Below are 25,753 nucleotides of genomic sequence, written 5' to 3'. Positions count from 1 at the left end.
CTGTCAATTGCAATCCATTTTAAAGGTAACAATTATTGCAAGCACTCTGCATGTGGTGCATATTCAATTAGAGAAAAGAAGGCGATTGCTGAACCAGGGCAGGCTGTTTGTGAGAGACCCAGGGGCTCTGCAGAGATGCTCTGGCTCTGTAGTCAGGAATACAGGGCTCAGCCAGCATGTCTGACACTGCTGGAGCTCAGGAGGGAGGGAAAACTAGAACTTAGAAGGGAAAACACAGGGCAAGAATGAGGGGCTGCTGCTCTTCAGGGTACGTAGGCTGGAACTGTAATGATAGTTAATGTCTACAGACCTCAGCTTTTGGACTTTCAGAAGGGTAGAAGATTCTGGCTTGTGTTGTTTCCAATATAGGTTAGTTACCTCAAAATTAGAAATAGTTTTTACCTACAGTTTCAGGTATCTGATCCTAATAGCCGTAAGATAAATGCTGCATAAGCCATTTTTTTAAAACTGTGTTTACAACCCTTTTATGTATGTATCATTTTCTTCTCTAAGAAAGAAAAAAAAAAAGGGCATTTCTGTGTTCTCCCTGATTGTTTTCAACAGCTGCAAAATGAAGATTTTTGCTATAGGCCTTGTCTCAAAAAAAGAAAAAAAAAATCTTTTTGAAATACCAGAAGACAAGATCAAGGTTTTTCCTTAATATTACTAATTTCTGAAGTATTTAAGCAAAACTGGCTAAAACATGGGCAGAACTATACTAATGCTATTCCAGTACAACAAAATCTTCCCAAATGCTATTTTATTTTCAGTCTCTTGTTATCAAAAGGAGTATCTTCTCCAGACCTTTCTATTGAGCCCTGTTAGTTGATCACCTGTGCTGTTTCCTGGGCAGCACTGCCTGAAGCCTCAGTCTTTAGCAATTTTGAGTCTGAACTTGCAGGAGTTCAAGGAGGTTGGAAATCAGGGATGTTTTTTTGTTCAGCTGCAGAAAGGGAACCATGAGACACTGCCCATCATAGCTAACTTTTATGCACAGTCTCCACTTAAATGGACAAATGTGCTTCATGCATGCAACCTATTTAATGCCCACCAAGAATTTGGACTTTACTGGATTCTTTAGGCAAAGACCTCTTGTGTATTATTGAAGAGTGCCAGACCTGAATGCCATGCATTAGCCAAAAAGAATTTCCAGTTTGCTCTCAGATGACTATCAGACAGCCAGCTATATACCTTGGAAGATAATAAACCCCCCATTCTGGTATGAAATTTTCCTGTAGGCACTGTGATTGAGGCGTGCTGGGAAAACAGATTCCTCAGGCACAGCACAGATGCAGACAGATTAGAATCTGGTACTGGTGGTAACCTTTCTGAGAGATAACTTTTCTGTCAGTCTTTCTCTCTGCCAGTCATTTGTGTGGAAATACCTGACTTCCTGCAGTGCCTTAAAGGTCATTTGTCCCTAAGAAGAGTTGCTGAACAAATCACAACAGCTGTCAATTAGGCTGCTCATTTCAAAAGGATGAGAATTATCCTTGTGCATCCCTATATTTTGTGGTAGTTTTGCCTTGCTAATAATCTAGGGCATTTTACTGTAAGTAGAGTTTTCCTCTGCCTAGAAATACTCTCAATTTTTTTTTATAAATTAAGAGTTTGAATTATAAGAGCCATTATAACCTGACATTTGTGCATGTACTTTTCTTCCTAGGAGTATAAACTCATTATCTATAAACAGTTCAATGTTTGATTACAGAAAATAGTAGGCATTAGCCAGAGATAAATTAATATATGCTGTGTAATATAGAAGCAAGCCCAACTCTCTTTGTTTGGTCTCTTAAACACTCACACAAATTGCAGAACCAAAGCCCCAGGGCACACACATGTCCAGTGTGCTGTGGAGGGCTTAAGATAAAGGCACCAAACAATTTCATTTTGTGCTGCAGCTCCCGATGAAGTTAGAGGGGCTGCTTCTCCCAGGTATGGGTGCTGGATATCTGGGGTGGGACCGTCACAAAGCAGATGCAGTTTGGATGTTGCTAGTGCAGTCATCTCTCCCCAGCTGCTCTCCTTCTCTCACAGAGATAACAACAGTAGCTGCAGTTCCTGGCATGTGCTTTTAACAATAGACTCAGGAGAAATTGCTCTGCTACTAAAGCAGAATTTGCAATGTGTTATTTATTTTCTTATCAAAAGACAGCTGAGGGGAGAATCCTATAAGACAGTATTATGTATCTGGAGAAAGGAGGTTTGTTGTTGCAGTGCTGGCTGTAGGTCTGCTTGTGACTGGTTTATAAAATACATATGCCAGCAGAAAAGCAGTAGAATGTTAAGATCCCAGTGATGGTGCTTCATTTGGATACAGTGACATCAGTCACCTCTCTGCCTTTAGTCTTGCAATGCTCTTTTTAGTAAACATTGCCTGTTGGCATTCAGGTAACACTCCTTTGATTGATTGATTTTTTTCCCTCTCAGTTGTTTTGGATACCTCTATTGCTATACTTTACTTTTGCTCTACTGTTTTGCTTTGCTTCTAAAGTGACTCCATAATCGTGGATGGAACAGATCCCCAGGGAAGTGGTGGAAATGCCATCCCTGGAAGTGTTCAAAAAATGAGTAGATGTGGCATGGTGGTATGATTTGACTTGATGGCCTTGGAGATCATTGGTTGATGATTTGACTTGATGGCCTTGGAGATCTTTTCCTACCTTGATGATTCTGTTATTCTAAGTCTATATTGAGACTATACTATAACATATTAGAGTCAAGAGACTGTAAAGATTTGATTTGCAGTTTTTGAGAAACTACAAAAAGTTTTGAGACTGTTTTTTCAACATGTTTTTGATTAATGTGATTAATTAGAATTAAATTAATATGCTTAAAACCACAATCCTTTTACACCAAAGTGTCTTTGGAATGCAGCTTAATTTCTGATCCAGAAATCAGCAGGTTGATCCCTAGCCAGTGTCCCTGTTGGAAGACATATAGCTGCATCATCAATGCGCTAGGAACCTTTTGAAAGTTTCATGTATTTTTCAGGGATTTCCAGGAAATATTAGCTGCTCCCCTGCAAAGTGATGATTTTTATTAATCAGAGATAATCATGTCTGCTTTATAGTGCAGAGATGAAAATTTGAAGCAATCAGTACTATGTCCATCAGTGAGCAAAGCCCAAGAGCAGTCTGAGCCCTCGAGTGCTGATCTGCTCAAGCCTCCAAGTGAGACTGCATCTTGGTAAAGTTACTCCCAAGTTAAGCAGCACTGATCTTTATCTCATTCTCCTGCCTGTGTTAAACCTTGCAGGTGAAGGGCCACTGCAATCTTAACTTGGAACCTTGTGCACACAGCACGCCCGGGGCAGCTGAACAATCAGGCCAGGAGCTCTTGTCCCTAGGGCAGCTTGTTCCCTTCATGGGTTTGCTATCAGGAACAGCAAAACAGGTGAGTAACTGTTTAACTCCTTGTGTGATTAGAAAGGCTACTACACCTGATTTGAGAAAACAACCTTCAACAAAAGTTAGACACACCTGTTTCAGAGGTGACCATGAGAACAAGGCTTAGCTTGGGGAATGAATGAAGACAGGCAGGGCAGTGTGTGACATATTCCCTTCTTGGCTGGACATTCCTGTGTCTTGTAATTTCCTGGCTCTTCTTCCATAGGTGATGCATTTCAGAATTCCCTTTCCAGAATTTGTAACTTGCTTACACTATTTTGTCTGCAAAGAGAATTTTTCATAGCCTAGCACATTTAACCAAAGAGAGCTATTGCTCTGCCCCACTCTCATTGTTGCAGTTGTTCCCCAGAATTAAAGGAACATAACCAGAAAAAAATACAATTCGTAAGTATGATGGATAATATTTATGGCCATTAGTCAGTACTCCACCACTAGGAAAATGTACTGGTCTTAGCTTGGCATTTGAGTGAAAGTGTTAGAGGCAGGGAGAAAAACAGCAAGGAATGTCTTATCTTCCTGTAGAAAACACAATCTTATACATGAATCCTTTTCTGGGGGTGACATGTAGGGATTTACACTCTGCCCACTTTTAAAAAACCAGGGATTTCTATTTATCTTACAGCACCCTGCCCAGCCTCTGACTTACTTGTTGCAGAGCAAATCAACCCAGCCCAGCTGTATGTACATCTACTAATGTAAAATTGGAGCTGTAGAGTTCCAAGATTTTGCAGCAAGTGTCTGGCTGCAGCATAACGTGAGGGGAGATAGCAGCTGTAAATAATTCTGGAGAATGCTGCTCAGAATCAAATAGCTTTCAATCAGATCCCAGCAGTTTCATCTTCTCCCTCACTAAAGATACATTGGATAAATTAAACTTTAAGTGCCTGAAATTCAGGAGCACTCGTGTTAGACCTAACCTTGCTGCCATGGAGGGCAGGGTCAATCTCACTGTTAAAATCATGATGGCTGTTGTCAGGTCAATGATGATGACTTAAAATTACTTCCATAAAACATCACCCATGTTCAACAATTGACAGTAAAAGCACACAGAATGTTTATAAACACCTAATGAAAATTGGGATAATTGAATTGAATGAAAACTATCTAAAGCCTTCATTTTCACTAATTTTTTAAATCTTACTTTTCTTATGAAAGTGTTAAAATAATTAATTTATTTATGAAATTATTAGTGTTGCTTTATAGTTTCAAATTCTGTAAGTTTCACGTGCTTGAAATCTAATATTTCTCTTTCATGGAATCTTAAACAGTGATTGACAGAATAATAAAGGATACATGGGGACTAATAATTACATGGCATCTTTTAACAGGTTTTTCTAATAGATGTTCTTAAATTCTCATTTAAGAACTGTAGATAAGTTCTTATTTTACATCAGTGACTGAAGAGAAACTTTTAATTTTTTTTAGAGCAAAGGATGATGTATTATGGGAAAGGCAGAACTTGGTGCCAGGGTCAGAAATACCTTCTCTATCACTCTATAGCAGATTTTACCATCAAGCTATAAAATTTTAAAAGCAAGTAAAAATGTAAAGAAAATTATGCAAAGCAGTAAAGAAAAAGTGTGTTTAAAAACAGCTAACACAGTTTTTCAATCTGATTTACAGTTTTAAATCTAATTTCCATAGTTTTTGTTAGCTTCAGCTTCAGCCTTAACTCACTGTTTTGTCAGTGTGCATTACAGTTCAGCACTCCTTTCTGAAAGATCTGTCATATTGTAACAAAAGAGAGAGACTGCTTTGGAATAATTCTATAAAAGAACTGAAAAGCCCTTGATTTTGGCCAGTAATGAGTAATAAAAATGACTTCGATTGGGAGCAAAGCCAACTGTCTGAGCAACAATATTCATTGAAGATGCACTGAAGTTATATATGATTATGAGAATGCCAAGTGTGTGGCTTATTAAATTTGCTTGAAGAGAATTCTTGGGGGGAGAGAAAGAAAGAGGCAGTGCAGGTCTTACTGAAACAGCTGCATATGAAAGGGTAATATTTGGATTAGGAAATAAATTAGAAGCATTCAAAGGAATTCAACAACAATGTTTCAACCATAACATAAAGGAGGCTGAGGATTAAGGGCTTATAGGGAAAAGAAAAACAGAATAGGAAAGTGTGCATAAAACTCCTAGCTCCATAGAGAAACACATAATCCCTTTTCTGTGTGTTCAAGGGTAAATTTGGTTTATTTTCACTATTTTGTTTTGTACTTGTTGAATAGGAGGGAATAACAGAGTAAACATGAACAAAACTAGGATGCATTTAAACAAAATATTAGTTGATTCTGCTGCTGAAAAGCTTCATAGATAATTAAAAACACCACAACCTTGGCTTTTTCTCTCTCTCTCTGAGGCTATGCATCAATAAAACATGCAGATGAATCCCTGAAAAAACCTTCTATTCAAATTATAAGTTATATGCAAGGAAAGTAATGGCATATGTAATTCAGTCTTTCTGCAAAACAGAAACAATTCTATGGTAGATTTCAATGTCGTTCCCTTACAATGCAGTTCTCAGAGAAAGGTTAGCTCTCTGCTGGAATACTTTCTGAAAGCATCAGACTCTATGCCATAAAGAAATACAATTGAAAATACTTATCCTGGTCAATAGCTAACACTTTATTATGGGAGTAGTGGCCAGAAACTTTTTTGTGATCTAAAATCTGTGAGACTCTAACAGTAGAACTGATAATGTGGTCAGTATTTTTTTCTGTCAAGCTGTTTTTGATAGAAAATTGGATTGTTGATTAAATTGAGATGTGCAAGAAGCCATGAATTTCTCTAAAATTTCCAGTGCTTAAAAGAAAGGAATTGCTGAAAATTTATGAAACTGCATCATAAAAATTATAGTATTGGGCCATAAGTTTCCATTTTATTCTAGGAGATAGATTTCCTATAACCTGGGGTTCTTGGTACATATGAGTCAATGTTAAAAGAGAAGAAAACTGCATTTAAATGACTTCTACCAGGCTCTAGGTAGTGGCAGGATTGTCTAAAATTACTCATGCTGAAAAGCATTTTGAACACTGCAATGCCATAGATCTGAGAACAGCCTCACGTTTTAAAAATAATTACAATTGTACTAGTCACTTCTTCAAACAAAAAACAGACCATATTTCACATTTCTAAACTCTAAAGAACACAATGAAAAGAAAAAAATCTCTATCTTTCTAATTATGACAATTTTTAATAAAACCAATAGTAAATAATGTCACTGCTTAAATCTGTGGGGCAGACTGCAGTTTATACAATCCCTCTGCAAAAATCTACAGGGATCCAATCTTTCAGACCACTTCTGTTTTACTTACTAGAGCTCTTTGATTTCCTTGATTTTGAAGCATTTTTTTATGGAAGTTGGTGTAAGCTGTTATCTCCATACCTGTCTGGCATTTCAGGTCTCTCGGGAAGAACAGATTCTTATATTCTTATTTTTTTGCTTATCCTGGTAATTGTTACTGTTTCCTGGCAAAATCTCCAGTCTTTCCCCAGTGAAGACATAAGCCTCTTGCCTTGCATTGATGAAATCCCATCCAGCTGTATTCCAGTGACTGTTACTGCTTACACCAGTGTAAGACACGATGTTAGTTATTTCCATGTCCTACCTGTTTAGTTCTCATTTTGGAATCTGGTGACAGATTGTTGTAGGTGTAATGGGCTTGTGTAACTCCACAGAAAAGGACAGCAACAATACCTGAAATTAAAAAATAAAAAGAGTTAGCTGCTTCTGTTTTCTTACTTAGGCTTGGAATAGGCTGCATAAAAAACCAAATTAGTCTGTTAATAGTTTTCTATAACAAAAGAAATTTGAGATATATGTTCTAAGGACAATCAGGCTTTCATAGCATTTCCACTGTTGTGTATTTCGAAATTCAAAGGTTGTAGAAAATTTTTTCAATGAATAGATGGTATGATCCAAACATAATCTGACAGTAATTGTAAGTGTAGGACTAACATAATTGTAACATGTAGGAATGTGGACTGTTTGAAAGAATTTGGCAGGGACTGAATAGGAAAGGAAAAAATAAATTGTTACATTTAAATGGTTTGAGATCACTTGGTACTGAATGACTGCAACAGGGTAAAATCATTTCAGTCTGTACCTGATTGTATCTTATCACAAGCAGTGTGTAACAATGTCAAGGTGAACAACAACACATTGCTTAAAAGTGATGCTCTGGCATGTGCAAGCTGTGCTGCCCAGAGCAAGCAGGTCAGTGATGGTGGACACGTGGCAGCAGTTGTAGTCCCAGCTTGTGGAAGGTCTGGAGGGACAGGGAAGCAGGATTGTCAGGAATATTAATATCAAATTTGTTTCATAGGGATGTTTTTCAATACTGCCTTGGTCCTGGTCCTAACTCACTAGAATCACAGAGTAACATCACTGTAGTGCAGTACTGTAATTAAAGAAGCTGATAAGATTGTGAGGTGGGGTCACAGATAATGCAGGAGGTAAAGCACATAGGGAGAAAACAGAAAACCAAAAATAGTGTTCACCAGTAGCCATATGTAAATGCCCATGGAGGAAGAAAGCTCTGTCTTTTTCTTAAACTTGGGGTATGTCTACATAGATAATCATTCACACAACAGCTCAGGGCTTTCTCGTGTCCACTCTGATCATTGCTCACTGAAACCCTGCACACTTGCCCAGGCCCGTGGGGTGGGCTGAGCACACAGCCAGCAGTGGGATCACTCTGTGCCACCTCTGTGCTCATGTACACGCAGTTGTCACCCTCCACCCACAGTGCTTCAGCCCCTGTGCCTTCCAGCCCTGCTCCTCGCTGCCTCCCGTGCAGGAGCTGCAGCACGCCCTAATCAGCCTTTTCGTTCTGCTTCCTCAAGGGCTGCTCTGCACACTGCTAGATAATTCTCAGCTCACAGGCTGCTCACATGCACTGACATTAAACTGATGAGTCTGAGACAACAAAGCAAGCAGAAAGATGCCTGTCCAGGTTTCGGCACTATTCATCCTAGTGATGTGATTGTGCTAGAGCTTTCGAGGCATTTATGGGGTTAAACAAGCATGAACTGAAACATAAAGCAGTTCCACTGGAAGCAAAGAGCATGAAGTGGAATGGTGAAAAGAATCTCTGTTTGTTTCCCCAGTCCTGGGCTGGAAACTGGATAAAGCTCCCTCCGTCTTCTCCAGGATGGTGACTCCTGACTTCACAGGGCCAGCAAGAAGGGGCTCAGTAAGGGGGCAGGGTCTGCAGCTCTGCACCTTTAGCCCAGCAAACCCAATACAAACAATCTGCTGCTTCCAAAGCATCAGCCGGGGCAGGCCAGGCTTCAGAGTCCCAGGAAAAGGGATAGGAACAGACTGAACAAGTGTCAGTTGTCTCAAGCACTGCTGCCTCGACAGGTTCTTTAACAGGCTCATCCAAATCTAGAAATGTTTGGATTTTAGAGTAAGAGGGCCCTTGAGGTAGATAAAATATCCTCCTGCCCTGAACCACAGCATAGGAAAGGAAACAAATCAAAGTAATAATTTAGACAATGCTGAAACTATTTCATTTGAGGGAGACTGTGTGTGTGGGATCTGTGAATTCTAATGTGCCAGTTAAACAAATCATTACCTTATCATGTTTTTCTTTAGACTCTCCTTATTTTGCTAACCAAGCAAATATTGGCAAAAAATATCCAATTTTCTTGCAAGCTCCTCTTTTTTTTTTTTTTTTTTTTTTTTTTTTTTTTTTTTTTTTTCTGGGAAGAACTGAGGCCTGGCATTAATATGCCTTTAATGGAAGAAAAAAGTATAGAGTAAATACTTCTGATTTGATTTGGCACAAGGAACAACTGTCATCAGAAAGAAAACAAGGAAACAAATATATGTTTTTCGCCACAAACCACTGTGGACATTTTGTTTGCTTCTGGGTTCTCTTTGTATTTTAAATTTACCTGTACTGCTTCTACAGAACACTGACTCTTTAGCCAAGAGAAATTCCACTGAACTTTTAGTGTGTCTTTGTTTTTTATATTTATTTTCTTAAGTCTGTTTTGATTTTTTTTTCCTACCTACACTAAGAATTTTCTTCATGGTAAATGTTGTGGGGTGTGGTGAGATTGTCACTGCTGAAATACATTCCAGGAAGTTTATATTTTTGTGAGTTCTAATTGCTCTCATAAATGTGTCTATTTCTTTTTTCTCAGTAACTGTATTTGATTGTGCGGAACTGATCTGGGGAATTAAAAAATTCTCAAGGCATTAATAATATGCACTGGGATGCTCAAACAATGACATTTCAGTTAAAAATACAGGCAAACAGTAATGCTGCTAAGAATCACTAGCTCCAGGCTCAGTAACTGAAATGGAGATAAGAGTTTCTGATGCAGCTTCTTCTCTATTAATCATCAGGATGTCAAGTCTTGCATTTTTAAAATTGACTATTAAATTCAACTGTGATTATAAACTGGTTTTGACTGCTAAGAAACTGTTAATTATGGGTAGTGAGAAAACCGAGAGAGTGTCATGAAGAATAAAATGGCTTAAATCTGATTTTGCAATAAGAATAAATGAACTGAACCATGCAATTATGCAAGTGTAGAAACCAGACACCCTGTTTCCAGGGAAGACTGGGGGAATGCAGTGGAATATTTCAATTGCTACAATTGAAAGCTTAATATGTACCAGCTATGACTCTCACAATGAATAGTTCGTTAAAAGGCTTGGAGAAAATTGTTTGTAATGAATATCCATAAAAATGATTACTTAAGAGTAATGATCAACTGTTAACTGAAAGAGAAGTACATGTTAACTGAAAAGGAAAGAGAAGTACCTAAAGAGGCAAACACAGAACTCTTTAGTTACAAGGAAAAGGCAATCTGGATTTCTTTGTAGCACCATGAAAGCTGGATTTTGAAGTCAGCTGGGTAGTGAAATACTGTATGAGCTGAGTGTGGCACAGAATGAGGCTGTTTTTGTGGGCTTGCTTTCACAGAGAAGCAGGTAAGAGCAAATATGGCAATACTGGAGCTGAAAACAGAAAATATCCAGTAGATGCAGGAGGTAGATAAAGCAAGGTGGACTTTTTACTTGTCCTCAGTTTCAGGCTGCTGGAAACAGCTCAGTCACTCGTTATTTGTTTAAGTGGCAAAATCAGCAATTACTGAGACAGTACTAAAATAACAGAAAAAAATGCTAACTTAAAGTAAGCAGGGAATGTTTTGAGTTGAAACATGTGGAAAATTGTTAAATGCAATACAGCTCATTGTGTTTATTAACAGATTACTGACATTCTTCTCTTAATGTAAAAGATGAGACACTTCACAGAAAAAATGCTTATATCACTAGTAAACATGCAGCTACAGATAAACCTCTTTCTTTTTAGAATAAAAGCCTTACCATTTTATTTGATTTTTTTTGTAACAGAGAAATTGAGACAGCTTGTTAGCTGTTAATAGAGCTAGAGAACTTGTTCTTACATTAGTTTTTACAAATATATGTAGTTGAAATGGTTGTCGAATCTAAAGCTAGTAATATAAAAAATATAAAAACTACAGCAAGTATATAGGAACTTGTACATTTAATAGTATTTTCCTGATAGCGTGAACCTTAAAATTATAGTGTGGGAATTAATTTACAAGTGCTAATCTAAAAATAGCTCCTATATTTTCACTAACAGACAAAATCTTCTTTTACATCATTTTACAAAAAGGAATGTCAGAGATGAACAGCATGTGCAATGTTCTTTTAATGCAAACCTGGAAGTGAGTGGCCACAATCAAAACTTGAGAATTTGCTAATTTGGGAGATTAAAATAGACATTTTTCTCCAACTGTCAGGTCTTTTGAGGGTAAAAAAGGGAATTTGGAAAAAGAAAACCCCCAAACCGCTACCTTCTGGGGGAGCAAAGGAATAGATAAAAAAGTATAGATTCCTTTCAAAAGACCTGTAAGCAAACTGACCAGCTTTCATCCCAGCTTCGAAGGTTTCCAGGGCTTCTGGGATGCCTCTCTAAAGATGCACAACATCCTGAAATCTCTCAGTAAACAGCAGGAACTGGTCTTTTATCAGAGGTGGGGAAATGTGTGGAAAAAGGAAGAATGAGCACTGGGTAAAAGAGAAATTATTTAAATCAGATAACATTTACTTTGGAGTCATATTTATGTCAGAATCTCCACAGCATCTCTTGGGATGCAGCTGAACGTGTGAGTGGCAGGAAATGAGGCTGTCTGCCTCAAATTGCTGCAGTAATAGGGCCATACACCCAGGGGCAACAATCTCCCTATCCAGGCTGTTTTCACTGAGGGTATCAAATGTGACTAATCATCTTCTTGATGGTAAAGAAAAGATTTAAGGCTTCTCACACCAGACCTGCACCAATGCAGAACCAAAGCTTGTGCTTTGTTCATGAGATTTTAGCTCTGGAGTTGTCTGAGGCTGATTCTATTTTGAAGCGACAGAAAGCAACAGAAGATGGAGATGAGGGGATTTTTTAGGCCCTTATCTGAGGACTGTTCATTGGTATTGCACCTGGCTGCTTCAAGTGAGACCTGGTCTTTAGTGTTGTACTCTTCTAACCCCAAATGAATTACTGAATTTGGTTTGCACTGGAACTCTTATGGTGACATATAACAGCCTTTATTCTGGACATGCTGAGTGCTTACCCTGTTTATCCTGAACCTCTGCCTTAGCAATAAGACTCCACTATCCACATTTTATGCAACTGATCTTTGGTCTCAGCTTAATGCTTTGCTAGAATATGTACTTTTCTCTAAAACATACACATTTCTCTTTTTTTCTTACTGCCTTAGAACACTGTACCTACAGCAGCCCCTAAGTTAGGCAGACCCAAGCCCTGACTCCAGTAAGGGATTTGCTGCAGACCAGCTCAGTTGTCATCTGTCTGCAAAGCAGGGCAAATGCCATCTTCTTACCTATTGCTTTCCTAATTAGGCTTAGATTTCATCCTGTGCTCCTGGGAGTGGCAGAACTAGAGCTCACAAGAGCTGTGGTCTCTTTCCTTCTGACCTGGAAGCCAAAGTATCCCTTCTCCCTCCTCACTGGCAGGAGTCTGCCTGCTCTGCATGACACAGCACGGCACATTACAAATGAATAAAGAACAGAAAACCCCACAGTTTAGAATTGAAAGCCCAGCATATCTTCCTTGTATAGAATACTGTCAGCTCAGGAAACTAAAGCCCATCAGGCACCAAGCTGCCTTGGGCTCACAGTGCCCAGAACTGCAGACAGAAATGTTTTGGCAGATCCCTTCTGAGAGTGTCCACAAGACCTGCCCACAGAATTTTAAAAAAGCAGTGAGGTGGATGACAGATTCTAGACAAATCACAGCAAAGAGATAGGAGAAGTGAACAGCATGAGGATAAATGCACTTTGTCAGCAGTATTAAAGAAAATGAAGTTGGTGACATTCATGCTTGCTATGTCCTAAATAGAAAAATAGCACAAAATTGCCCCAGTGAGGGACCAGATCTTTGGACTCATCCTCAGTGCCTCATTCATAATATGCTGCTTATTTATTTTTGGAGGAAAAGGAGGAAAAGCTTTCCTGCTAGGTAGACTCTGCTCTCCTGTGAGCCCCTGAATAAGAAGGCAGGTGTGACAAAGGCAGAGACATCACAAAATGTCCAGACAAAAATTGCTGAAGGTGAGGAAGCAGCAGTAATTTATTATCACAAGCTTTTTTGCTTTATAATGATCAGAAAGCAAAGAGCTCTGAAAACCAGCAAAGGAACAAAAATTACACTCTCCAACAATTTTTTCCTTCAAGGTCTATTGTCTTTCTTGTCTTCATAATGCAGGTCTTTACTGTGTAAAAAGCAGAGGAGCTTGGCTGCAATTTTGGTGCCTTTACACTGAGTCACTGTGTGACTTTGAAGTACGCATCAAATGAACACATAGATACATACAAGTCAATTCCCATCCATATGTATTTCTGTAGGTAAATGAATCTCTTTTTATTTGAGGATCTGGTCACTTCAAACAGCTGTAGACAGAGAAGGTCCAAGTGAGATGACCATTAAATGCCCATGTACATCATGGAACCTTTCTCAGACTGAGTGATCATTCAAAATTTAGAAAATGTTGTTAATTATAAAACAAGATAACAAGCAATTAATATATGCAAGATGTACTTTCTTAATTTATTTCAACAAGTGTTTAATTTAAATTTGATTTTTTTTATAGCCTACTAGTAAATACTATGTAATGAACTTAGCAAATGAAAACATCTCTATTAACACTGACCTTACTCTAGTATTCTGCTATTACAGCTTTGCTCAGCAGTCAGGAATGATATACTCCAGGGCAAATGAGAAAATGCACAAATTAGATTCTACTGTATAAGAATCAATTTATCATGCATGTGTCACAGCTTGATGATATAGCTATAAGATTAATAACCATAACATTAATTTATAATTTCCAGTTCCCAGTATAACAATAATTGTGTAGTCATCCCAGATTTTTTATTTTGATTTGTTGGTTCAATCACATCCATTTTTCAACGAGGGTCAGGCCCATATATTGTGTGTTATATATCATGGGATATCTTGAGGCAGAGGAATGAAATATTTTCTAAAATATTGACCTGCACTACTCTCCAGTTAAATTTTATTTTAGAAATCTGCAAGCTAAACAAGTGAGCCCTACCATCTACTTTACTCACCAAAAAACCAGTATAGCCCCTTATTTCTAAATTATGAAATACTTCAAAAAGCTCAGAATGATTGAAGGACTGCTGTGGAAAGCATTATAAGAATAAAATAATTTTGCAATTACATTACTTAGTAGCTACAGGGAAGTACGAGTCTAGTGTTAATCCTTTGAAGTCCATTTAGAAGGAATGAACAGAGAAAACACAATGTCCAAGGAAAATGAGATGAATGTAGGCATGAATGTCTAATGGAAGCAGTTAGTTTTTGAAGCATGTTGACACGAGGAGTGTGGTGCATTGAGCGCAGCGGTGCAGCTGTGCCACTGCTGGGGTGAGGCTCTCTGCATCTCACACCTGCTGGTGAGGACAGGCACAGGACTGCAAAACCAGAGCCTGCACACACTGAGACAAAGGGCAAAGCAAGAAAACTGAGAAACTCTGGAAGTTAGAGTGTAGATTGAGAGCTGAGTCCTGAAGCACGACTGCCTTTTTGCTGGGCTCCCCCTGCCTCCTGCAGCAGGAGCTTTGTGTGCACCCACCTGTGTGGGCACTGCACACAACTGCATGTTGCACACATTTCCTTAGCATGGGTGTGAGAAATCAGTGCTGAACCAAAGTCTGGTGAAAATTTCTTAATCAACAGAGACTCTGCTGCTGAACTTGGAGTTTAAAATAGTATTTTGAAAGGAGGAGTGTTAGAAATATTTCAGAGGAAATTGAAAGACAAAAGCAACATCAAAACTGGTTAAGCCAGGCAACTAAGGGGTAATGTCAGCACAGTACTAGTAAAGTAAATGCATTTGTAAAGCACAGCTTTAAACTTCTGAAGCCACAATAAATGCTCCATGATTTTTTTCTGTAATAAGAGCTTCTGACAAAAGCCTTTTACAGAAATTAAGTGACAAAGATTTAACTGATAAAAGTTTCAAGATTAAACTTTGCCTTCTCACAACAGTAATTAAACAATTTCCACAATGAAACTCAGAACCCATGAAAAAACATCCATGAAAAAATGCTAGTGGCAGACCTAAAAATGCTTGACAATTTTTATTGGAATATATATGTTAGTGAATTAATTATCTGTCCTCCATCAGTTCCTATTTTGATAAGAATTAGTTAAATTTCACAACAATTTTCTATTTTTCCCTTAAATTGAAAGTTTACATTGGTTCCACTCTCTTCCTCCTTCTCTGTCTCTGTCCATTTAAAATTCCTTACCATGGCTACCACCACCATCTGTTCAATAATTAAGTCTTTTATTTCAGATATTTTATATATTACAGCAGAAAAGAGCAATGAAACACTCTTCAGGGTAACTGCCAGGAGAGACTCTGCTGTCCATCATCATGTTTGCAGCATGCAAAAAAGACATATGCCAATTATTTTTGTCTGGACATACAGTCTGTTCCTATGCCTGAGAAATGGAAATTACCTTTGGTGCAGCACCCGAGGCTCTGAAAGATATGAGTGTTTCCTTTACAAATCTACTTTTTGTGTGTAATGTATAATCAATTGTTCAGTTGCTGAAACACAGCATCCTTGTGCTCTGTAAGAATGCATTTTAAAACAGTCCTTACTTGGAAGTCACTGGATTAAGAAATCAGTACCTCCAGTAGCAGGAAAGTGATCAACAATCCTCCCCCTCTGCTTGCATTTTCTGCAGTATTCATGCCACATTTTTGAGAGCTTGTTGAGTGTAACCCCAGGCAGCAGCTCAGACTCTGACAGCTGCTCACTCCCTCTCTCCCTCCTCCTTGGTGGGATGGGGGAGAGAATGGGACAAGGGTAAGAGTGAGAATCCTTCTTCCCCCAGCTTCCCTGGCTCTGGAATGGCTCAGCTGGGGTCAGCTGTCCTGGCACCCTCAGCCCCTTTGCTGGTGAGCTGAGGAGCAGAAAACCCCTTGGCTCTGTTGAAGTGCTTCTCAGTGATACCTGAAATATCCCGGATTTACCAGGGCTGTTTCCAGCACCACATTAGCAACTGTGAAGAAAATTAATGCTACCCTTGCCCAAACCAGTACAGAGCTGTTAAGAGACAAAATGGACTTTCATTCCACCTGGTATCTGATTTTCTTGATGTAATGAAATACCACCCTTTTGTTCAGTTCATGTACCACTGTTTTTATTCATTGGCCTGAAGAATTTGGCAGTAAACAGGATGCAAAGCTGTATAATTAGTAAGACAAAGATACAGATATTCATATTCATACCCATTCAGAAATAGTTTGATTGTGTGGCTGATATTAAAAAAGTAACATGCTGGCTGCAGAGAACTCGGTAAAAATGGAACTGTTGCCTTCAAAAGGCTTTGAACAATTTTGCAAACAAACCAGCATGGGCTGCATTACCACTCCATTAAGCATTTTTCTTCTCCTGATTTTCCCTGACATTAATTAGAGCGCTGGATTTCAGAGGTGACAACCTCAAGAGCATTAAAACAATCAAGGTCATAGAAACTTTGTTCCTTTGAATCACACAATACAATAGATTGCTGTGGAGGCAAACTATATCCATTTAGAAATTTTGCCTAAACTTCTGTGTACACTTTAATGGAGGCCCTGGTACATAATTGACTGTGATTGTACAATTTTTTTCCTGGCATTAATGAAAAAACAATCAGATCACACATCTTTCTCCCTGTTACTGGGACATGGCTGTGCCAAAATGTACATGTAGGTGCACTGAACAAGATGACTATTTTTTTTGGAAGTATAAAGGTGGATGCATCCCACTGGCCCTGTTCTTGGTTTGCTATTGATAATTGGTCTCAATTATTGATTGAGAAACACGAGGAGGGCCTGGGATATGGAGTGTGTGCGGAGGAGCACAGAGGCTGGTAATCACAAGGCACTGCCTACTGCCTTCCTTGCACTTACTGTCTCTTTGGTCCCATAGCTGGCCAGAAAATAGAGGGATTAATAGGAATGGGATAATGCAGGGAAGAAAGACTGAGGGCTTGAGCCTGATCTATTATGTCTTTGTATGGAAGAATTATTCAATGTCACTACAGAATTGTTCTTAAAGATGAAACAATCTCCAATATAGCAACAGGCTTTTAGGAGCTTTATATATGATGTCATGCCTAAAATAAGCCATGCATTTTACCCACATTAGAGGCATATTATAAAATTGCTTTTATTTAATTAAATGCACTACTTACCTGTAAGCCCAGCGGCTTCTGCTGATAAGAAGGCACTCCAGGATAGGAGGAAAAACAGACCTGTCTCCAACATAGGAAACTCACACAGCTTTGTGAATTTTGTCAAGTGCTAAAAGATTACTAAGGAAAAATAAAAACGCAACTGGTTTGTAAGCTAAAGTTACCTCCAATCTGAGAAAAGATGAAAGAAAGAAAGAAAGCTCCCCCACCATACTCATCTACACAGATTGAATTTGGGAAGAACTGCACAGCTTCTAACTTATCTCAAGGAGGAAAATCCAGAACAGATTTTAAAGTCAGCTATTTTAAGTACTTTTGTGGAGCTTGAATTAATACCTAGTGGGTTGCATTTGATATTCTTTTTCCTAGAAAAAAAAGGAAAAGGAAGTAATTTTGTCCAGTTTTATAAACAAACTGGCATTTGTTTACATTTGTGTGAATGCAAGAAAGATAAAAATCACTGATCTTTCTACAGTAGCATTTCATATGAACTGCAAAACACAAGAAAAAATGCAGGGCAACAGAAAGACCTTTAATTTCCAGCTTAGTTAAACTGATGGGCTTGTTGGTCACACTGACACGTTGTAGTGTTTCTCTTGTATTTTTGTATAATTGCTGCAAGCTTAGAGTTCATAAACTAGTTGCTGTTCTTAAAAAATACATGTTTGAGCCTCAATATACTTCAAAACACTTTCCTTAAAATACAATTATTTGCAAATAGGGTGATAAAGGCCAGAGTCCTGCCTAATGATAAATGTAAAAAAAGAAATTTGTAGATTCTGACAAATGACATTTCCTTCAATTAATGATTTATATGTTTCCTTACAAACACTTGAGCCTGGAGTGAAAAGCTTCAGGCTCAAACTAAAGATGGTCACTCTCAGATATTGCATGTTTTTTCCAATATATATAGATTTGCTCCCTGAAAACAACCCATAAAGGATATTAAAGCTGTGACAACAGCATAAGAGGATCCCATGGCAAATGATCCAGCAAAGATCCCCAGAAAATTTCCTACTGACTGGAAGAATGCAGCAGCATCAAAAGTATTAGGATTCTCCTTAGGACTGTAAATGGATATAGAGCTGAAAAGAAAACAAAGGGGTGGGGGAGAGGGAGAGAAAAAGGAACAACAAATTCAATCACATTGTAACAGTTTTGGAATCAATAATTGCAATTGAACAGTTTTAGGCACTCGAAATGCAAAACAAGACTTCTCTGGGCTAATAGCAGATGAGAGCAAAGCAGATGGAGACTGAGGAGAACAAATTTGTTCTCAAGGTATCACACTGGAAAGAGTCTACTGCCAGTCAGCAACACTTTTATACTAGAAGTGCCATAAACAATATTGTTTCCAGGCCAACAAAACATTAAAAGGTGGTAGGTGGATAAGAAAACTGCAGGGAAGATAGATAACTTTGAATTATTTATTGGCCATATGTCCTCAGAGCAGTTACATATTTGCAAATATCCTTGATAAAAAGTGCAGCTTTATGGCTGAGGCTCAAATGGGTGACACAAATCACAGCAGGTACCACACATGCAGCAGCAATTTTGTCACAAATCACAGAGCATTTTTCTTCTTGATGTAACCCTTCATATCCAGGGCTGGAGCTGTGGCAAGAGTTCAGCAATAGGAAGCTTGCGGACAGAATGAATGTTGTCCCACAGAAAGAAACTGCTGCAGTTGTCCAAGGTCATCTCCTGTTTCCCAACCCTGAGTGCAGCAACCACAAGTATTTTGGGATGGGAAATGATGCCACCAAAGCAAAGGAGCTGTGCACTAAATAATTATTTTGGTGTCTCAGAGTTATTTGCCAGCAGTCAGTTATTACCCAGAACAGCAGAAACTCCGTATATGTATGTATGTCCTTTTTCTTGTTGAGATATTATATTGAACAGATACAAAATAGCTCTAAGCCTCACAAACTAATTAAGAAACATTTTACATCTTTGTGTTCTGTTGCTTTGAGTACTGTTTTGAGTACTTTTATGATCCCTGTCAAAGAAAATGTGCTGAGTTTGGCTTTGGGTTCCAGAATGCACCTTGGATTGCTGGAAAATGATTGGTATTTTAAGAATTGAATTTTTAGAATTTTTAAAAAGTTGTGAATATTTTAAGCTTTTGGATATTAAGAATGTGATCCTTTCAGTCTGATGTTTTTCATTTGGAAATAAGGCTTGGGGTTGAAGTTCTGCATAAAGGATTTTCTAAACAGATGCATTGAAATAACATGAAGATGTGAAAACAGTTCTCATGCTTTCAGTCTGCAGAAATGGCACAAAGATTCTCAAGGCATATGGTGGAGCACCACAAATATGAGGGGGGAATGCTCATGTACTACAACAGAATTAACTAAGCACTGAAATCTGTGATCTCCAGTTAGGCTGATTAGCACCACCACAAATCCGTGAGATGATTTCTAGTGGAAGGTGCTGTTGATACAAGGACACAAAACACTGGCAGCAGAGGAACTGGTGATCAGCAACATGCTGGTATCGAAATTTTCTGTCCTTTTTCAACTGTGGCTTTCTTAGACCAGGGGATCATTTATAATTCTTTCTTTCTCTTGCCTAGAAACTTGTAGGTGTGTCTTGACAGCAAAGCAGCCACTTGGTTCTTTGATGTTTGTCCCAGCCAAGTACAAAGACTGCAGCTGCTGCTCTGTTTTGCTTAGTGAATTATAAATCAGGAAATGATCTTTTGTGCCACTGGTGCTCTGGCCTGCATTGAGTGGTGAATTTAGAGAGGTCCTAGAATCCAGGAAAATGGTTCTGTTAGAATGATGGGCTCTGACCATGATAGGGTTGCAAAGTTGGCTTTATTAAGACTGGTTAGGGTTACAGTTTGCTCTCCAATCTACCAACAGATTTCAGGGATGAAGAAAACTAGAAGAAAGCACCCTATTCTTAATGTAGTTATTTCAGGAACAAATGTGAAGTGACTCACTCTCACTGAAAAGTTTTTCTACTCAGCGTGCCCCCCATGATATTTTAAAAGCACCATAACATGGCATATGCTCATTATACTACTGTGGTTTCTGGTCTAAATCTTTCCAGAACTCCTGTTTCCCTGCAGCTCAAAGCCTACTTCTATTTTTCATTTCACATTATTCTCTACTAGAACTATATTTCTACTTCTATTTTTCATTTCACATTATTCTCTACTAGAGCTATTTATTTTTCTGGATATGTTTCTTTTTAGCACTAACTTTTAATCCTTTCAAGCATCCAAAATGCACAGCAATTTACCTGAGATTTTCTATATAAGATGTAATTTAACATAACAGGATTTCATCCTGTTTATTCCACTACTTCCTGCCAAACCAATTATTTGACCTAAAAACACAATTGCAAAGTTTAATACTGGAGAGAACCATAATTAAAATTATAGTGCCTCTACTCTTCTTCCTTTTCCTTGGAGAGCAATTCAATAGGCCTGCTGCCATGACTTGCCCTCTCTGCTATCTGCTCTCTGTGCTCTCTGTACAAAGGGGATGATTTCAGTTCATTAATAAGCAGTGAGGGTTTGATACTGAATTTCAAACTGTTTTTAGGTTTTAGAGGCTTTCTAAACGCTGAATGAGTTTAAGAAAAAAAAAAAAAAAAGGTTTATTTCTGTAAATTTGTATCAGAGGTGGATTAAGGGAGTCCTCAAAGTAAATGCAGCAGAAAACTGTTTCAGAGACTGATACATGAACAGATTTAATGGCAAAGGCCTGCTTTATCTGCCAGCCAGAATGAGAAAGAGTGCAGGGATAGGAATGAGAGTTTTTTGTTGGCTGCTCACTGAATACTAATACATGTGTCTCACAGACACCTGGCCCAGTCCCTACTGTCTGTCTGTGTGTGAGCTTGGTAGCCTCTGCCTCTCCTTCTGGTTAGAGTCAGGAATAACACTTCACCTCCTGGCTGGATTCCTAAGGATTAGCCAGCACTTTCTGTATGAGACAGCTATTTAACAGATCTCTTTTTCTTTCAAGTTTTTCTGTGTTTCCTTGAGCCAACAACATTGGACAGGCTCAAGTGCTTTCACAGCTTTCAAAAAAGGAAGCACAGGCAATATTTATTTATGCAATATATTGCAAGTTGGGTGGTAGTTTTTCTTGCAGCAGATAGAAGAATTAACAGTTTGTGTCATCTGTACCACGCTAAGCATTCCACTTCCCTCCTCTCATCTGCTGAGATCACTTTAGGATGAAAGCTCAGCATGACAAACACTTTCATTCTACACTTTATAGGGATCCAGTACTAAAGGTCTGCATTACAGAAGGGCTTTGCAATAGAAAGCATCCAGTCACATTTCCAGTTACATCTTAATTGATTACTTTTTACATCTTCAGTTATTCATACGTCATATTCATATTTTTCTGCCTGTTAGTTTTCCAAGCTTGTGAGTACAATACAATGTATTTTCCTTGGAAAAAAGAAATAAAATAGAAAGCACTTAGCATTGCAGCAAAGATGTCCCAGTAATTCATGCAAGTTTTTTTGAGGAAAAATCTGTTGTTGAGGTTAAATCTTGTATCCTACTTTTGTTTCTGTCCAAACCTGATGTGCAGAGGGTTAATGTGGCAGCATCAAATAAATAGATGCTAATCAGCCTTAACTAGCAGAACAGCATAAAGATTCTTTGCTTTGATATAAGCCGAAGTGAAGCAACACCTGTATCGGATGAATTTTAGAAAAATGCATTATGCTGAAGAAAATATACTGAAGCATCAGAAGCAAAGTGTGTGCAAACAGCAGAATATTTCTAATATAATTATGTAGAGTCAGTTATTAGAAATAACCAGCAAACAGACTGGTTTATTCCTGTCTTTGCCCTGTCTATGTGACCAACATGAAAATAAACAGCTTTGGAGAGGAGCATTTCTTTCCACTTGCTAAGCCACAAGGCTTCCTTTAGCCAAGTGCCCTTCTTCCTCCTTGCCCTTCATCACGTGCCATGTAGTACTGCACAAAAGAGAATCAGGAACAGTGTGAGAAAAGAAAAAAATACCTGAAAATACAGGAAGGTCAGATGTTCCCTAAAATACCTTCATTGAATAAACTGGGATCTCCCTCAGGTGATAAATAATTATAGAACTACATGGTGATTTCATCAGTTGCTAATTAAGAAAAATAAAACAGGCCAGAAAAAAAAGTATTCTAGAGTTCAAGGTTGTTTTTAAGAAGGAAAGAAGGTTATTTTTCCTGAAATTATAATTATGCAGAAAAAGGTAGGTCACTACAGCATGTTAGAAAACTTGGATCTTTCAGAGAAGTGGATGGAATCAGTTTCAGTTCCACACAACTTTCTGGCTATATAGTTTTCCTAAAAGTGTTGGAAGGAAGCCAAAACATCAGAGCTGTAATTTACCCCCAATAGGTGTTTGAACTAGAAGCCAGATGTGAAAGTGCATGCATGGCACCAGACACCTGCACCTTCTCTTGGCAAGTCGGTAGAGCCTGCTTAGGCTTCTTCACAAAAGACCTCCTCCCACAGGAGGAGCAAGCAGATGAACTATGAAGGTAAAAACAACTGGGGAAGTTTGGGATGTCACCGTGCCAAGCCAGTAAAAGCAATATGAAGCAGAGAAGGTTTGTAGGCAGTTAAGGCAAAGCAAAGACACACCAGAGCAGGAAGGCTTAAGGACTAGCAGAGGCAGCCAATTTTGACAGTTTTGAAACAAATATGCAGAGATCTTCTAGATAAAAATTTCAAACAGCAAACAAGTGCGTTTTTCAGATATGTTAAAATAGTGATCAGTACATAAAAGGAACACAGAGGAGTCTTTTGTACATCTCTCTGTATAAACAAATCTGTCTCCATGGAATTTACTCCTGACAATATTGGCAAATTTTTAGACATTTAAGGTTCCTGAAGCAAAGACTTTGCAGAAATATAGATATTAAGCTTTCTATTTATATAGAGCTTTATATAACAGCTAAAACAGAAAAGAAAGGAAGAAAAAAGAGAGACTGGTAGTTGGATTACTGCCCAAGTGGCCAGCGTTTGAACCTTCATTATGAATACCCAAAATTTTATTCTCCTTGGCAATGCAGCAGATCATGGCTTTTATTCCACTTATAGCCTGGTTTCATCACTGCTGGTATTAGTACTCCTATTATTGTTTTTAATTTTAGAAAAAGGTCTAGCAGTTGTTTATAGAAACTATTTTCTATCTGGGCTTACATTCTGTTTCTTTTTCTCTGTGCCATGGCTTATTTTCTTCCTCTATTTTCTGACCTTACTTTGCTCCTTTGTAGGCTTTTCCAGAATTTCTAAAATACTAGAGGACATATTATCTTGATTACTTTAAACCAAGCTAACACTTACTGTTGTTGTATGTGAACTTTTATTGCTTTTACTCTGGTAACTATTTTCAGTTCTCTTCTGTGTCCAAGCCTGAGCTGACACACAGCAGCAGCAGCTTGTCAGAGAAAACAACAAATAGTTTGTGCTGTTCCAGGCAGACTTTCCCTAATGCAGATCTTAGTTGTCATCTAGCCCCAAACATCAGGGACTGCAGAAAATCTGTCATCCTCCCTCCTTCTCCTCCGTCTCCCAAACCATTATCCTTAGAAAGTCTGCTCTACCTCCTATGGGAGCCTTGGAAGCCATCTATCCTGGTGATCCCATTCTTGCCCTCAAATTCCACCAGCTGGGCCACAAAAGGACCTGGTATCTCACCCAGCTGGATGGGGTTGACCTCAGCTTCCCAGGTGCCCAGGGACAACTTTGCCATTCCCTGCTGCCAGAGGTGCTGGACACCCTGCATCCTTCGGAGCCTGCTCAGAGCTTGCTCCCTGCAGGGCTGCAGTCGCTTTGACTGTAGAAAGGAGATGTGACATGATAGCTGTGACAAGGATTAAGGACCTCATGGGCCTGCAGGCAGAGCACTTTCAAGTCTAACATCATCTCTGATCTGGTGTGGAGCTTCTCTGCCCCAGTGCACCTGAGAAATGGTGTGCACTGTCGTCTGTACAAGTATCTTAGCTTCTCATTACCTTGTTCTAACCTGGTTTTATCTTTGACAGAAAGAAATTCTGATGAACAGCAACATGGGCTTAAAATCTATGTAAAAGAAAATTAAGGCTTTAACAGTAAAATTTGTTCACATATCTCTGAGGCTTGGCATAGGAATATTTCATTCTCAAATAACTGCTATTGCTTCTAAATGCCTAATTTTCATAAATCTATTTGGAAATACCACAGTCACAGTGACAACTCTTTCCTGTCCCATATCTTTGAGAGGAATGAAGCACATCAGCAGAAAACAGATGGCTGATAGTGGGCTGTCTGTGACAGCATGTGCTGCATTCTGTGTTATCTCTCTGACTGTCCATAGTTATGAGCTGATCATATCCAAAGGCACATAATTTACACATTTCTGTGCCTGCAAATATGATCCTTTCTCATTTGTCTATCAGAACTGTAATCCAACTCACTGTTTAATTTCTATTCTTTTTAAACCTTGCATGAAGAGGAAAGGCCTGTGTCTGTCTAGAGCAGCTTGAAGTCTACCCTCCCAGTTAGGGAGCTTTCAGTGGCTTCAGCAACTGGGAAGATGCACATAGTGCTAAGAGGGTAGAAACAAAGAACCAACCACCAAGGAAGAGATAAATATATTTATTGTACTCATACAAAGAGCTGGACTTCTCCCTGCCTGGCATCTCTCTGTAATCACTTACGCTTACGCAAAATAGAACAAGGTAGAAGAGTCCTGTAAAAATATTTTTTTCTGCAAAGAAAACATGACTGTAAATGTCACAACCCATCAACCCTCTGAGTTAACAAGAAATAATGAACAAGCTAAAAATTCTTCAGTCAACATCTAGACAGAAAAATGAAATAGTTTTCTATGTTATTTGAACCAAATCTGCTGCATGATGCTAATTGTGCCATAAGGGGAGTTAGATGTGCTCTATGTGTTAAGACTCTTGCTAATGTTGGTACATGAGCCTGAGCAATCTTTTTGCCTCTCTACCCCTGATACCTGAGCTGGGAGCTATTATCCACTCCCAGCTCTTGCGCTACTAAATTGACATTCTTCTTCATTATTCACCTTTTTGTTATCTTTCAATTTTTTACTTGTGAGCCACTCATCTCCAAAGTTACTTAAAGAGCTGAAAAATATTTATCAGAAACATTTACACAACCTTCCCCTTATGTGACAGTTCTTCCCATTAGTGCAGGGTGATGAGACCCTGGAATAAGGATTTTCTGTGAAAATGATCTATCTCTCTTGAAATCCAAAAATAGAATTAATGTGCAATTGCAAGTGTTTGAGCATAAACAAGAGTTTAATGTGCTCCTGGAGGCCTAATTCGATCCACACCTCAGACTTACTTGTACAAAAGTGGCAGAATGTGATACTATGGGACTTCATTTACTCTACAAACAGAGTGCAAAGAATAAAACAGCAGAGCATGTTCACAAGACACTGACTGATGTGTCCATAAGGGGTAGGGAAGGTGATGACTGGAAGAATGGGTAGAATGGGTAGTCTTAATTAAACACCTCCCCCCCCCCCCCCCCCCCTTCCCCTTACACATTTTCTTTAGCGACAGCACA

The 25,753-nt window shown here is 38.7% G+C and overlaps 1 protein-coding gene across 2 annotated transcripts in view; it reads right to left on the bottom strand.

Moving 5' to 3' along the window:
- The window catches only part of SLC9A9 (solute carrier family 9 member A9), a 177,959-nt gene that overhangs the window by 89,065 nt on the left and 63,141 nt on the right, over nt 1–25,753 (bottom strand). For both annotated transcript variants that reach the window (XM_041475797.1, XM_041475796.1), the window contains exons 7-9: nt 18,140–18,278; nt 17,194–17,299; nt 7,024–7,112 (exon numbers count right to left, since the gene is read on the bottom strand). In XM_041475797.1, the coding sequence (XP_041331731.1) occupies nt 7,024–7,112; nt 17,194–17,299; nt 18,140–18,278 (334 nt within the window). The remainder of the gene's footprint in view (nt 1–7,023; nt 7,113–17,193; nt 17,300–18,139; nt 18,279–25,753) is intronic.

The sequence above is a fragment of the Pyrgilauda ruficollis genome, unplaced genomic scaffold (genome assembly GCF_017590135.1).
Source record: "Pyrgilauda ruficollis isolate IOZ18807 unplaced genomic scaffold, ASM1759013v1 scaffold36, whole genome shotgun sequence".
NCBI lineage: Eukaryota > Metazoa > Chordata > Aves > Passeriformes > Passeridae > Pyrgilauda > Pyrgilauda ruficollis.
The sequence above is the reverse complement of the archived record's forward strand: the minus strand, read 5'-3'. Positions and strand labels throughout refer to the sequence as shown.